The 16,279-nt window shown below is 47.1% G+C and overlaps 1 protein-coding gene across 1 annotated transcript; it reads right to left on the bottom strand.

Annotated features, from left to right (window-relative positions):
• Positions 1-10,489: 10,489 nt before the first annotated feature.
• On the bottom strand, positions 10,490-12,532 carry LOC100540850 (uncharacterized). Its single transcript, XM_085227012.1, has one exon. The coding sequence runs from the start codon at positions 12,323-12,325 to the stop codon at positions 10,490-10,492; it is 1,836 nt and encodes a 611-aa protein (XP_085083138.1). The 5' UTR covers positions 12,326-12,532.
• Positions 12,533-16,279: the final 3,747 nt, after the last annotated feature.

The following is a 16,279-nucleotide window of genomic DNA, read 5'->3' as shown; positions in this document are numbered from 1 at the left end:
TGCCTGCTTCTCTGTGTTTGTGCAGCCTTGTGCTTTCTTCAGGAATGACTTGTGGTTGGTTTATTTGTTCCTCATGCTGATTGTGGCTGTGGATGTTACAGGATTATTACAGTCCCTCAAGACCATACCACCCTGTCATCAGTTCACATCACTTTGGATGCCCATGCAAGATGCTGCATGCTGTCTGGCCTCGTTCATGAAGGGATGATGAAAGTATCAGTCCTCTCATCACTTTCTGGTGCTTCTTGCAGCTACCATAAGAAATTGGGCTCTTTGCTTTTCCTTCTGTTGCAGGTGTTCAGTGGTATTCTGCAGAATTAAGAGCATTTGCTTGCAGGTGAGCAAAAGGAGTGGGAAATCCAGTTCTTGTTCTTGCTTGGCACAGGTTGGCTTGGCTGAGGGAATGAGCTGTAGGCTGAGATAGCTGGGGCTGTTCAGCCTGGAGAGGAGAAGGCTCTGAGGTGACCTGATAATAGAATAGCCTTTCAGTATGTAAAGGGGGGAAACGAGAAAGAAGGGGACAGACTTTAGCAGGGTTTGTGGTGATAGGACACAGGGAAATGGTTTCAGACTAAAAGAAGGGAGATGTAGGTTGGATATAAGAAAAGAAATCTTGTACAGGGAGGGTAGTGAGGCATTGGAACAGGTTGACCAGAGATGTGGTGGAAGTTCCGTCTCTGCACGGAGACATTCAAGTCCAGGCTGGACCAGGCTATGAGCAACCTGATGGAGTTGTGTGAGTCTGTTCATTGCAGAGAAGATAGATCAGATGACCTTGAAAGATGCCCTTCCATCTCTAAGGATTCTGTAGTTCTATGGATGCGGAGAGCTAGCAGGATCACTTTTTTCCATTCAGTGCCTTCTGGCAATAAAGGGTGAAATCAAGACTGCCCCAAGCAGGTGAGATGAGAGACCTGTACCCCACTTCCCAGGGGTAGTAGAGGATTTCCAACCCATATGCCTCTCTAGATGGAGATGGCACTTCTGTGGATAGCACTAATCTCTCTGTGACCCACAGCATTTAAGAGATACCAACACCTACTTGTGTTTTGGTCTCTGATAATGCCATGAGAGGCATGGTCTTGTTTCTCTCTGCATCATTCCTAAGCTTACTTTGTATGTTCCAGCCCATGGAGAGGGATCTCATACTGCTGTATCAGGGATTTCCATCCTTGGGCAGAAAACCTCTTCAAACAGTAGGGAAGATTCCAAAACTCCTAAAAAATTATACTGGAGCAAAGTAAATTTGATGTTTCAATGGGAAGCATAACTGCAGGTTGCAGTTCACCTGCCTGCCCTTGCTCATCTGTATCTAGCAGCTGAACGTGAGAACTGATCCAAGTTCTTGATGTAAAAAAAGGCATCTGCTGCTGAAGCAGAAGGACCAGGGCACTGCAGAGGGAGTGCTGCTTCCCAGCTGCTGGGGGCTGTATCCACCTGCCAGCAGGTACCGTGTAACTGCTTTGGAGGAGAAACGAGCAGCTCAGAAGCCTTCAGTGCAGCTGAGCAGGGTGCAGCCTTCAGCCAGCAGCACCCACCTCCCAGAAGAGGGTGCTGTCAGGCAGAGAATGGCAAGCACCAGGAAGGTGTTGTGCAGCTGGAATTGCAGGGTTGTTTGTTAACTCTTGAGTGTCCATTGCTCTGCAGCCCTGCTCCTCCAGCACAGCACTGCTCTGGTGCTCTTTGCTAATGCAGTGGTTGAAAATACTGCCTAGACTCAGGTATGGATGCGAGAAGAAAGCCTTAGGAATATGGTGTTGTGGTTTATCTTTAGGGGAGCACACAGCGGGGGTGTGAGTGAAGTTGGCACCACTCCTATTCCCATCAGCTCATGGAGTGGAGGGGGTTCTGCCTGATTAAAGGCAATTAATTTACAACACGGATTGCTCGAGCTTCCTGGGCAGCCCCTGTGATCAGTGAGGTCTCAGGCATGATGTGCCTTAGTTTTTAGGCAGGAATTATGAAGGGGGATGGCAGAAGTGCCTGTTTTGCTCTTCTGTGGATGGGACGCTGGGGAGGGGAGTGCAGCCCACACCTTGCAGAAATCCCCGTCCAGCTCAAACAAGCTGCAGGGAAGGGCTCATCCTGACAGAGACAGATCCTACAGATGTACTTTGCAAATTCAGCTTAAACCTTTCTGATTCTTACCTTGGCTGTGACCTGTAGTTCACCTCCTGCACCAGATAGGCAGAGTTAAGTATTTATGAGTGGGCACTGCTGAATCTCAATCCAACTCCGCATCGCCCTGCTGCCCTCATTTCCATGTTCCTATCTGAGCCGATCAGGTAACGCTCTGCTTTCTGCTGTAATCTGCAGCTATCTCCCTTGCAGGGGGGGGTGGGAGAACACTGCTCATTCATTTCATGAAGCTGCGGGAGATGGAGCTCTGACAAAGCCAGTTGGTCCTCTTTAAGCTGTAATTTCATAGGATCGCAGCATTGTTACGGTCGGAAAAGAGCTCTGAGATCCCCGAGTCCAACCCCAGCCCACCCCCACTAAGCCCACTGACTGTGTCCCCAAGTGTCACATCTCCACATCCCTTGAACATCTCTGGGGACTGTGACCCCACCACCTCACTAGATGTACAGATGAGCAGGAGTTGCGTTTCCCCCTCTGCCATCTGGAGCCCTTCAGTAATTTTCCAAATCCCACAACCCCATCTGTAAAAATACAGTGGTGAAAAGAAAAGCCCACAATTGATTTTTCTGCCTCTTGTGGGAAATCAGATATGAAATAATAAATATATATGATATCCTTCAGGCAAAATCCTGCTAGCCGCTAATGCCTACAGATTAATTGTACTAATCCAGCATGATCAAGGGGAGATGGTTGGCTACTTGGCACTATTTTGGTCTCTTGCTTATGAAATTCCATCTCCTTGTTTGAAAGAAAAGTCTTTACATAACCGTAATCGCTCAGATAAGAAAAGGACTAAACTGTCCCAAAACATTTTATCTTCTGCACAGATGCTGCCTATGAATTTTGACATGATTAAATAACACGGCAACATAATATTTTGTTCTGAATAACAAATGTCCCTCTGTAAGAGGGAAGGAGTGAGACTGGAGTGGGTTTAGGAGCAAAGAGAAATGGGGATTGATGGCAGTGATGGCTGAGTGATCTGGCAGTTCAGTTACCACTTCATGTCCAGAAACCTCAGTCTGCACTGAGGGACCTACTGTGGGATGAGGTTGTTGGTGTCCTGCTCCCAGCAGGTACTCCTGTCCCAGGCTCCCACTTATTTAGTCATCCCATTGGGTTACCCTGTTCGTTCATCCCATTGGGTCATCCCATTTGTCCAACCCATTGGGTCATCCCACTGGGCTATCCCATTTGTTCGTCCCATTTGGTCATTCCACTGAATCACCCCATTTGAGACGGAGTTGAACAGCGCTGAACCATGGCTTTGTTTAACCCAGGTTTTTATTACAAAAATAGAAGCAAATTGTCTGCAAATACAGAGGAAATACAGAAGGAAAAAAAAATCAAAGGGAATGAGGTGACTCAGCTGGAGGATCCTACACAGCAAAACTGTGCTGGTGTGTGGTTTTAAAAGGAAGGACAGTTGCAAAAATGTAGTTATTTTGCTTTCTGAAAAGGAACCTAGTGTAGAACAGTAAATAACATTGGATCATACATAATATTTCTGTGAGTATCCATGACTCCTTCTAGTTCTTTCACCTCCTACACAGTCAGCTTCTGCCTAGCAATAGTTAAGAACAAAGTCTCATCCTAGAGTGGACATCTAAATAGTGCAGATAAATCCCTTTCTGTTTCTCTCCTTTGATTTTATTTACATAACCACCTGATTTACACAATCTGGGTCACCCAGCTCAGGTGTGCTACAGACACCTGAATTCAGGGGATATACAGGCCCCTGCAGCCTGCAGAAGCACCTGCAAGCACTGGGATCATAGATAACATAAATACTTCAAAGTAGATATAGCTCCCATATATTTATGGTCTTACCTGATACTGGGAACATCTGCAGGTGAGATTAAGAATTCATGTACACTCACCTTACAGCAATCAGACTTGAATATTAGGTTGGACATTAGGAACAAGTTCTTCTCAGAAAGAGTGGTTGGGCAGTGACACAGGCTGCCCAGAGACGTGTTGGGGTTCCCATCCCTGGAGGTGTTCCAGAACAGTGGAGATGTGACACTGAGGCATGTGGTCAGTGGGCATGGTGGGGTGGGTTGGGGTTGGACTGGAGGATCTCACTGGTCTTTTCCAACCTTCATGATTCTATGAGTTCTCCAGGAGCCAGAGCTCAACTGCTGTGCTCCAGTGCCATGCTCTGTTACTCATTGCTCATAAAGCCCCAGTTGGAAAAGCGGTCACCTCACCAGGGCAGATTTGCCCTGTAGTGTACATTGCCTCTTCCAGATCATCTCCATCTCCAATTTGTTGATATGCAGTGGGGTTATTAGCAAGACGTAATGTGAGTCAGAAAAAGAACAACTCTTTTTTGCTGTTACTTCATCCTAGAGAGAAAATCCCTAAATAAGGGACACAACCAGGCTTTGGGGCTGAGCACAGCCACCATCTCCCTGCCTCACAGCTTGCAGAAATAGGGCAGAGCTGTGCAGAAATTTCTGAAGCAAGAACATCTTGCACAAAAACAAACCACCACCACAACAAATGCAACAAAAGAAAAAACAAGCTTAAAAGGATACAAAGCTTTCAGGAAACAGCATTCTTCCACTATGGTCTGTTTTCCAGTGGATGATTTAATTCCTTGCCTTTCATGTACTAGTTTAGCATGCTATGATCATGGTCTGTTATCAGTCCTTGTATTTAGGGATAATGAATTTACCGCCAGTGCAACAGAAATGCAGGATTAAAGGAGTTAAAATGTTGAAAGAAACCTTGAAAATCAAACAGATCTACCAGGGAAGAGAAAAAAGTCACAAACACACACGAAAAAAGATCAAAATGGAGACGGTTCTTAATTCTGTGCAGCTATCCATTATGCTCATCCAGCAAGCACGTGGGTTCTGCAGACGGGCTGGCCCAGTTTCTGCAAGGTAATAGCACACAGACCCTTCTTTCAGCTTGTGCCATCGTGGCATCAGAGCACTTTGCCCATTAATGGTAGGATGTTAGTTTGGTGGGCAGGACAGAGAGTCACAGGGGCTGTGCTGGGGATGGCGTGCAGGCACGAGCTGAATCCAGCAGCCAAAAGCACGAAGGGAAAGGAGGAGTGGAGGGTGCCGCTCTCATCTACTTTGTGTTTCTGTAACAAGCTCTATAGTGGCTTCCAGGATGCAGAAGCAGCTGGGCACCAACTGATTGCTGAGCAAACCCTTTCTTCTCCCACAAAACCACTCTCAGCAGCAAGTGGGCTGACCCTCTCTCCATGCTGTGCTTAGCAAACAGACCAGAGAAGAGCTGCAAAGATGCCAAGTCCATGGCAGGGGTTGGGACTGGGTGGGCTTTAAGGTCCCTTCCAACCCAACCATTCTATGACTCTTTGATTTGCTGAGGAAGTATCAGAGTGCTACTTCCAGCACCAGTTCACTGTCCTCTGCCAGACATCTCCACCCAGTGAGTCCAAGAAAATTGTCTTCTTGATGTGGCTGTGAGTCTTATTGCAAGCCCCCAGCTCCTGTAGTTATCATGCCAGCAGATTAGGCTATGGGCAGGACCAGCAGTGATGATGGTGCAAAACTCACAGTAGAAGCTGTTTTCTGCCAGTTTGGGTCCCATTGCAGGCCTTGGAGCTTTTGGAGGCTGCTGGATGTGCTCTAATTCAGGGTGATAGAAAACCTAAGCCTATGTCTTCAAAACAGATGGTGATGTTCTTGGGCACCTGAGCACAGTTTTCTCAACACTCATGTTTATACCTGAAACTCTTCACTTGAGCAGATCTGGGGCCAGGGATGAATCATAGAATCATAGAATGGCTTGGGTTGGAAGGGACCTCAAAGATTATAAAGCTCCAACCTCTTGCCGCTGGCAGGGCCACCAACCTCCCCATTTAATACTAGACGAGGCTGCTCAGGGCCCCATCCAACCTGGCCATGGACACCTCCAGAGAGAATGGAATTCAGCTGAGTGGATTCAGCAAGTCAGGTTGGTGCCCTCAGGGCTGGAGAACTGCCCATGGCTTCTTTGAATTATACATCCAGATGTTGTGAGGTTGCTTTTTTTTAATTGCTTTTTTTTTTTTTCCTTTTAATTATTGCTATTAAAATAATGGTACTGTAAAAAAGGAGTTCAACATGTTTTGATGGCTGCATGCTTTATATTCCATATGTTCTCTGATTTTGAGTGTGTGCTTGTTGATGCCGCTTGGACAGCAACAAAGCAAGGTCTCCTGACATCGTTATTCAGATGAGGTGATCCCACAGCTATTTCAAAGCGTGAGGTAGAGAATCAGAAGTGGATGTATGTGTGCATCTGATGTAGGTTGCTGGTGGGATTTTGCATGGATCCAAAGCTTTGCCTCAGTTTCCTCATACCTAAAATTAGGCTGAAATGCTGAACTTCATTATTTCTGGCACTTACAGGGTGCCAAAGATGGAGAAATTAAATCTCCAGAGATGTTCTTTTGGAGGAAGTGACTGAATTGTTGTAGCGCATGGGTTCAACTCTGAACCCAACAGCTAGGGCATCATGTCATCCTCTTTGCCCTGGCCTCTGCTTCATAGCGTTTGCAAGTTTTGCCAGTTTAAATGGTTATATATGTACATATACATATATATCTTTTGAAGGAGAGAGTGTTTTACTCCCTTTTTCTTTCCTGATAGCTACTGTGATTGCAACCAACCATGGGAATACAACAGGCTTGATCTTATGCACTGCCTAGTTTTGCTGTTGCACTCTTAGGAACATGCATGTTGCTATGTCCATCAGAAGCACTTGTTTCCCATATTCATCCATCCATTTTAATTCAAGTACTTAGGAAATCTCAGGATCCCTTTATTTAAGGCAGACATGGATGAGTACATGGCTCCAGATGGGTGTTGGCTGTGGGCAGTTCAGTTTGATAACATAGCCCCATATGGCAGTACCTGGCTGCACCACTCTGCACCTGGATGGGATGAGAGGTGGCCAAGTTGCTGATGGGATGTAAATATTATAGAATCACAGAATCATTAAGGTTGGAAAAGACCACTAAGATCACCTAGTCCAACCATCAACCCATCACCACCGTGCCCACTGACCATGTCCTCATGGAGCCTGTTTGCTCAGTGAACAGAGAAGGGATTTGTGGAAATGTGTGATGCTGAATGTCCTGTTGCTCACCTAGTTTTCACTCTGGTCCTTTTCCTCTCCTCAATCCCTGTTAGTGGGGACACCAGGCTCCCTGCAGCCTGAGATTCTTGAGGAAGTTCTCACGGGAACCATCACGTCCTCAAAAGACAAGTAAACATCCCAGGGTACTTATGTCCAAGCAGATGTTTGCTCTGGTGCCAAAGACCCTCTCATTCCCACCACATTATAACATGCTGAGCACCAATTGGCTCTATGCGTCCCATCAAAGCACGAATACACACTCTCTTGGAAGTGCTCTCCATCTCAGTCTGTCTCCATCTCTCCTCCAGGCAGGCTGGAGTCAAGGAGATACTGAGATGATACACACAGATAGTCAGTGAGTCACTGTAAAGTTCAAAAAGTTCTTAAATTCCTCAAAAAAACCACATTAGAAATGTACACGGACATAAAAATTGTAGCAAGTGTCTCAATACAAGATTTCCTGTCCCACTGTGCAACACTGGAATAGTTCTTTCTATCAGAGCCTGGATCTCTGTCCATTAACACGACTGTGATCTCATTCTTCCAGCTTCAGCCTGGCCATGATGGCAAAATCAGAGCTTGTGAGGATCCTATTCACGTGGTGACTGAGACTGCTGAGTGAATAAGCACTCACAGATGTGGTTTTCTGCATAAAATCTGTGCAGTGGAGAATGAGGCAATGATTTTAAGCAGTTTTGTATTATGATTTCTTTTAATGAGTTCAAGGAAAAAAGGATGAAGGTTATTTTGCTACCCGGATGGGATAGGATTTGGCATTGTCCAATCCCCAGATAAATCCATTTTCCCTCAAAGAGCTTTAATTATTCCATGGTCCTGATCCAAGCCCCTAACATGACAATTAGCAGCAGACACTGGACAAACTGTCTGTGAACCATCTGTTTGAAAGAATTCCTTTGAGGAATCTATCATGTCATGTCCCTACGATGGGCAGATCCTGATGGTACCCAAGGAAGTCTTTGTTTCTAGCATTGTGCATCCGTAAGTGGGACACTAAGGGTGGAGTTTGGATCACAGATGAAAATAACCATATTTAGGGCATAAATGTGCAGATACCTTAGAGCACTTCACATAGTACCTATGTGTGGATCGCTGGCTGGAGCCCCAGGTCTCTACATGGGGGTCTGAACTCCCAGCTGGTTGGTGGAGGGATGGTCAACATGGTCAGCATAGCCTGGAGGGCTCTTCATCAACCATTTTCTTTTGGTTATCACTTTTCCATCTCTTGCCTGGCAGTTTTACCTGTTGCATTGTGGATAGTAGTAGTGTGGTTCTCTTGGTGATAGCTGATGAAACGAAAACCACAAACAGAAAACAGGTTCACTTTGTTTGCCTTTGTTCTTTACTTACTTACTTTATTGAGAAGATAATACAAACTCTATCAGCCCTGATTTTCCCCAGAAGTTGGAACACCCACACTGGCCATGGTGAATGGTGCAAGATCCAGAGATGTCCAGGAAGGCTACTGACATTGACTCACTTCTTTGTGTATGTCAAAGGTCCCAGCAATACAACTGGCAAACCTCCCACACCACTTCCTCTTACTGGCAAAATCTTTACAGCATCATGCCAGACTAATAAAAAGGAAATAAATTAATTCATCTGGTGATTATTTTCTCCTCACTGAAGAGCTCTGCTTTACCTCTGCCCCTCAGCAGGCCCAATAGAAGCGGTTTTGCTTTTCTAGCTGGCTTAGCCACACTCTTCCTGAGGAGCATAGTTTTCCAGCCCTGCACTGAAGGGTGCACCTACTCACCATAAGGCCCAGAACCATTGCCATAACAAGGGTGACCTCAGATACCCCTAAAAAACCCCAAAATTGTTTTCTCTGGTATATCTGCCTTTTCTGCCCAGAAATGATCCTTCACCAGGCCAGAGGTAGTTGAGGAAAAACTTGTCTACAGTTGATGATGACATGAAAGTTACTCTGTGCTTTTGGAATTTGGCAGCAGTACTCAGTGCTGGCCTTGAGTCACCACAGCAAAGTGATGTCCAAGCAGTTGGGAAAGGCAAAGCTCAAACATTATTTGTCCTGTTCACTTTGAAACATATCTGCCTCCATGTCCCTGCCTGGAGGCAGTTGCTCCAGAATAGTCAGTGCAGACAAAGAACAGTTTGGGTCTGAAGTGTCACAGCAAGTAGTTTCCCAAAGTTACGCTGATGACTTTCAGTGCCTTCAAGAAGATGCCATGTGCAAGACACCCTGGGAGGAAGTCTGTGCTTTAGGAATGGGTAAGGGACTTCTCTACCTGCACAAAACCAGAGGCAGAGATACTACCTCACTGTGGAACATTTTTCTATTCCCTTGGACTCTACATATTACAGCAAACAACAAACCCTGATAAGTGTTTTCAATCTGTCAGCGCTCATGTGGCCAGGTACAAAGGCTGCAAAGATGTCTTGGGGAGTGGCTCATGGGATTGTGGGCTCACTCTGCTTTTCCACTTCATCAAGGACTTTCCAGACACAAAAAACACTCTGCTGAGGGAATCATAGAATTATCTGACTTGGAAGGGATCTTTAAAGGTCATCTAGTCCAACTCCCCTGCAATGAACAGGGACACCTACAGCTAGGTCAGAATGCTCAAAGCCTCCAACAAAATCATTAGCAGTGAGCAATAAAAACTCTTGAACTGTCCATACTTTTGAGTAGCTGCACAGTTCCCATTATATCAGGGAAAGGTAGGGAAAGCATCCCAACAGGAAAATATTTTCCAGTTTTCTAGCCCATAAAGTCTGAAGATCTGTTCAGCAATTCCTGCTACTTGGTTTGAACTCCCCAAATACTGCCCTGAAAAGTCAACGTCCTATACCATAAGCTTTACAGTGATGGGCAGAGAAGCAGGCAGATGAGAAGCAGCTTTCTCTCAGAAGCACTGTGATATAATAGAAATAAATCCCTCCCAGCAATTCTGGCCACACATTGCCCACACAAAACATTGTTGGCCTCCAGCGTTTTGGCAGGTTTAGAGGCACAAGCATCCCATTACTAAGGATGCCAGGGGCTCATATCTTCATGTCTAAGTGCTCTGAAGAGTTGTATTCTCCAGCCTCATCCCATAGCTGTAAGCAAAGGATATGCTGAGAGTTGACTCAGAAAGCAGCAGGATGGGACCAGTTTCTATCAGTGCTTTGCTCCCTCAAACCTCACCCACCCCACAAACATCAGTTTGTTTCCATCCCCATTTCTCAAATATTTTTCCTCAGCAATGAGTACCAGATCCTCTCAGCTCTCCTCTTCATTCATCACAGGGTCCAGTGCTTTCTGCTCAGCGGGTTGAGACCCATCCCCAGGCCTTGTGTTCTCCCCACATTTCATGTAGGAGCCAGCTCCTTCCCGCGCATGGATTTTCTGGTGCCTCCTCAGATACTTCTTCAGCCGGTAGCGCTTCCCACAGACCCCACACTTGTAGGCCCCACCTCGGGAGTGGAGCAGCTGATGTTTAATGAGGTGACGCTTCTGGGGGAAGCATTTCCCACACTTGGTGCACTTGCAAGGCCCCATGCGGACGTGGATCGTTTGATGCCGGAAGAGATTGGCCTTCTGGTTGAAGGTCTTCTCACACTCAGGGCACTGGTAGGGCTCCTCCTTGGTGTGAATCCTCTGATGCCGAACCAGGTTGGAGCGCTGGGTGAAGCTCTTCCCGCACTCGGTACATTTGAAAGGCTCGCTCATGTGGGCTCGCTGGTGCCGGACCAGTTTGCGGTTCATGCGGAAGCTCTCCCCGCACTCGCTGCACTTGTACGGCCCCTCGCTCGTGTGGATCTTCTGGTGTCTGGTCAGGTTTGATTTCTGATTGAAACTCTTGCCACACTCGGAACAGGGGAATATCCGTTCACCTTTGGAAGCTCGTTCTGTTGAGAGATCTTTCTTGGATGTGGATTTCTCCTGGTTCTTTGGCGTCCCCTCTTTGGTGGGTTGACTGCATTTCTTCTGCTTCCTCCTTGGGCTCTGTGTCTTCTGGTGGTCATCCTTCACACCAGCTTTCTCTTCAATCTGGATCCTTTGGGTGGCACTCAGGTTTGGCTTCTGACTACAGTGGATCTCACTGTCAGTGCTTTTCTGTGGTTCTTCCTTCACGTGGAGCACCCTGTTACCAGCTACGAGACCTTTTTGGTCATGTTGCCCATCAGAATCTCTTTTCTTTTTAACCTGTCTTCCCTGTAAAACCATCAGTGAGAGTTCTGGATCAAAGAGTTTTCCACAGTCCAGGTTTTCTTGTGGTTCTTCCTTGATGTGAAGTTTCTGGCAGGCAGTGATGTTTTCTGTGTCGTAGGTGGGTGGTCCTGCTTCCTCTTTCGTTTGGATTTTCCAACGAGGGCTTTTTGGATCACATGGGATTTTAGGTCCTTCGTTAAACACACACTCCAACACATTTTCTTCTGACTTAAAGGCAGTTTCCTCTTTAATCTGTATGACCTGCAGAGACGCATCTTCGATGTGTCCCTTGAGTGGCTTTTCCTTAGCATGGTTTCTCTGATGGACGTTGAAATACCGCTTGGTGCTCAAGCTCTTCCCACACTCAGTGCAAATGAAAGGCCCTCCACGAAGGTGGATCTTCTGGTGGGCCAACAGCGTGGCACTCTGCCCAAAGCATCTGCTGCACTCGGGGCACTGGAAGGGCTTCTCTCGCTTATGGATCTCCTTGTGAGCCGTGAGCATTCCCTTCTTCACAAAGCTCTTCCCACACTCGCTGCAGGAGAACGGCCTCTTCTCCTTGTGCGTCCGCATGTGAATGTTGAAGTAGATCTTTGTGCTCAGCCTCTTGCCGCAGTGGGCACAGAAGTAGGGCCCACCCTTGGTGTGTGTCTTCGTGTGGGCCGCCAGACATATCTCCAGGCGGAAGGAACGCCCGCACTCCCCGCAGCAGAAGGGCCTCTCTCCGGTGTGGATGCTCTGGTGGGTCCTCAGGTGACCTCGGGTGGTGAAACGCCGGCCACACTCCCCGCAAGCAAAGAGCTCCTCCGCCGTGTGGATGCGTTGGTGTCTCTTCAGGTTGCCCTTCTTGCTGAAGGACTTGCCGCACTCCTGGCACGGGTGTGCCTTCACCACGGCCTTCATGGCAACAGTGCTCTGAGTGATGGGGCTGCCAAAAGGCCACGATGTTATGGGGACGGACTGTCAGGGAGGATACAAAAGCCATCAGGACATACACATTGAGATGTACTTTGATAGACGTGCTTTATTCCCCACAGGGGAAAGGCCAACGGTCTTCCTCATTTCTCAGCCTCCTTTGACTCAGCTGCAGAAGCAATGTTTGTAACTTCATCTCCTGTCCAATCTGATCTCCTGCAGGAGCTTCTTTGCATTCCTGGAGATTGCCAGACTGAAAAAATAAAGGAAAAATTAAGGCATTATTTTTTCTCCACCAGCTTTGTTCAGTACGTAAACACAATGGGCCACACTTCAGCTGCTCCAGGGGAGACTGAACTCAGGACATTTGAAGCCAAAGGATTCCAACAAAGAGATCAGGAAGAAGCTGATTTCCCCTGGCAATGCAAGGATTCATGCACTCATTGCTAGAATGATGCTGAGATTTCAGCTCTATTGCTGCACCAGAATACTTCTTCATCCTTTTACCAAGATTTAGAAATAAATACATTAATAACGTAATGCAGTTTGCATTATTGCAATGCAATTGTTGCAATTTCTCATCCAAACCCCTAAGAAAACCAAACTTGGCACTGCTTGCAAAACAAACTTTGCTGCTTTGTGCTGGCAGAACCTCCATTCACAGGGGAAATGGAGTCAGTGTACATCTGGAGAAGTGGGATGCAGAAAGCTGAAGTGACTTTGTCCCCTTCAGAGAAGAGTCAGTATGATGCAGGATCTGGATCCTATGTGTTGCCATTAGACAAAAGGAAGGGCCAACAGATGTGAGCAGCATCTCCTCTCAAGACTGAATTCCAGCTGGGAAAAGATCAAGAAAGACTGAGGGGAGGAACATTGTTGCTGGAGGTGACTGCCAACAAAGCCATACGGCTAGCCAAGCTTATACTGGAGGTGCTGCTGCCAAACCTACCAGTTATAGGGTGCCTGCCAGCAGGGACATGGATTGCCAGTGAGATCTCCCCCGGAGCTCTGGGAGGCTGTGACTGGGAAGAAGAGTCCCTGGGGAGATGGCCACCAAGGCACAGGGGATGCAGGGATGTGCCATGGATCAGGAGATTCAATGGGAGATTGGGCATATGGACATCCCAACACAATGGTGGTGAGGAGATTGTAGCTGCTTGCTCCTCAAAGGAAAGGCTCAGAGTGGTAAATGAAGAGGGACAGCTATTTCAGAGGGCAGTTATAATGAGAAAAGTTATTTCAAATTTAGTCCCTTTCGGCAAATCCATCTGGATCTCCACTAATGTCTGGAGATCTGCCTCTGAAGCACAATGATGCTCCTGTCCAGGCGGAACTTGCCAGATTGGGACAGAAGCACTGATGGAAAAAGTAAGATATATTTTAAAAGCAACCACCTACAAGCTTTTCTAGGGTGAAGAGAGACAAAACATACACAGCTGGAGCAGGACACGGGTCCAGAGCTTGCCAATGGGGGGTGGAAGCTCCCAGGGGGCTGGACCCCTCCTGAGTGGAGGGCTGATATCTGACCCTACAACAGATTTTAATCCAGCAGACAAAGCCTCAGCATTGGCCAGGCTGCTAAGAGGGCTCAGAAAAGTTCCAAAGCATACTGTTACCCAGAAAGGCCATTTCCCCCTCTGGGCAGGCAGCAGTCACCCCCTGACCACCAATTGTTAGGAAATCTGCAGCAGCACTTTGCTGGGTTTTGTTACCCCAGGATTTTGGCAAAAAGCAACACATCCTGATTGGTGTTAAAGAAAAAATCCCTGCCTGCTTTCTTCTTTCTCTTTATTTCCAAGCATCCAGATCCTACCAATCCAAAACCCACCTTTCCTTCCAGCTCAGCAACCAAGGACAGCATCCCAGCGAGAGCCAATTTGCCTTTTCCTCAGCCTACCCGGACACATGGAGATGGGCTGTCAGAAAAGCACCTTACCTGGATGAGCTGTCAGTCTGGGGCTGGCATCATCGCTCTCCTGGGGACAACCGGGGCACAGTGTGCTGCTGCCTTCTCGCATCTGCAGCCCGGCCAACCGAAAGGAATTCTGCAGGCAGCACAGCGAGAGCTGCCGGAGGAAGGGTGAACTGAACAAAGGCAGAGAGCAAAGGGCCGAGGGGATGGGATGCCAACGGGTGGGATTCCCACGCGTGAGTCCCGCTGCTGGCTGCAGCACTGGGGGGGAAGGAGGATAGCTAAGGGCTGGAGCTCCGCGCTGCCTGCTGGGGATTGTAGTTCTTGCCCTTTTGCGGTCAGGATGCGGCTGCTTTGGAATGAAAGCGTTTGCTTTGTATGAGGGAGGATGTATTTATCCAGTGGTTCTCTGTCCGCAGCAGCTCGCAGCCCCCAGAATGGAAGCAGAAAGGCTCATGCCTTGCAAGCAGCAAAGCAGCCCTTGTGTTGCTCAGTGAAGGCACAAAGATCGTGCAGGTGGTGCAAGGTGGGCGCTGAGGCAGTGCAGTGACAGAGAAATCACTGCAATGTCACCAGATAGGTTCCTGCGAGCAATATATTCCTAACTTCTAGATACAAGTTTGCAATAATGGTGGTGATGGGTCAACAGTTGGAATAGATGATCTTAAAGGTGTTTTCCAACCTTAACAATTCTATGATTCTATGATTCTATAATATTTAACGTGATAACAAATCAATATTTTGGTGGGTTGTTTGGAATCTCCCTGAAACTTAGGAGTGATCTAACAAAACAACTAAACGAAATAAAATAATATCAAAAAAGGAATCTGCTTCAGGACATTTTGTAATGCAACACTGAGTTGCAAGAAATATTTTTAATTATAGCAATAATTATTAAAAAGTAATGATGTTCTTAGATCTGCATATTTTAAATGGATAGATATCAACAGTAGTTGGGAACTAGCAATTGCTTCTCCTGTCCTGATATTTGGACTAGGACCTAAATGATTCTATGATTTAGCAGAGTGATGAGCACCACTTGGTTGAGGCTGAGGCTCAGCAAGACCTCAGAGAAATCACTCAGACCCTCCTGGATCTTCCTGGTAGAGAGGTTTTGAGACTCAGCAGGAAGCTCTGTGTTAAGGGTGGCACAAGGCTGCAAACATCCTCTTCTCCTGCTCTTTGATTTAGGGAAACTGAGGCAGGAGAGGGTGGGATGCCTGCTCAGCTCACATGAGAAAGTTTTGTGTTGCAAGGCCCCTGGAGTTCAGAAGCTGTCTATACCTCATATGTGCCTTGGTTAAAGTCTGCTCATGTCTTTTCTACCCCACCGCAAACCACCATCATCAAGTTTGCCTTACTCAAGTCTTCTGTTTTGATGCATGAGGTCGTACCACAGCAGGTCCTAAGCAAGACAGACCGTGACGGAAAGCCACAGGTGTGTTGCAGCAAGATCCCTCACATGCAGGACTGCTTTGGCAACATTCCCCTTTTCCCATCCTTCCCATTACCATAATGCATTCACCCTAACCTCACCTTGCACTGGGATATTCTTTGGATGGTGCCAGTCATCAGCTCCACCAACAACCTCATCCTGGCGTGCCCTAGCTTTTGTGCTATCAAAAATGGACTCAGAGACTCTTATATTCATTCCTAAAAGGGCTTCATGGCTGAAGTCACTGGGGCATGTTTAGGGTCCAAAAAGGCCTCTTCCTACCCCCAGTTTGGAAGTGGTGACCTCTTAGTCTGAATGAAATCTCTGCTACTCCACAGTGACCCATTTTGGAGGGGAAGCTGCACTGCTGATCGCAGTGACTGCCTCTGTAACATGCCACTAGATGCCAGTGGAAGCTTTTCCCAGCCTGCTCCTGCCGAGGGGAATCTCACACTTCTGACAATTTGATTTGTTCCATTGTATTTTCCAAAAGCTAACTCTTCACTTTTGATTTAATAAGGCCTTCTTGCATTTGGGAATTTGGGTAGTACATGTAAATATTATGTGTGTGCTTTGTGCATCTTCTCCCTCTCTC

Source organism: Meleagris gallopavo, chromosome 6, assembly GCF_905368555.1.
Source record: "Meleagris gallopavo chromosome 6, MGAL_WU_HG_1.1, whole genome shotgun sequence".
Taxonomy (NCBI): Eukaryota; Metazoa; Chordata; class Aves; order Galliformes; family Phasianidae; genus Meleagris; species Meleagris gallopavo.
Note: the sequence above shows the minus strand (reverse complement) of the source record. Positions and strands in the feature narration are given on the sequence as shown.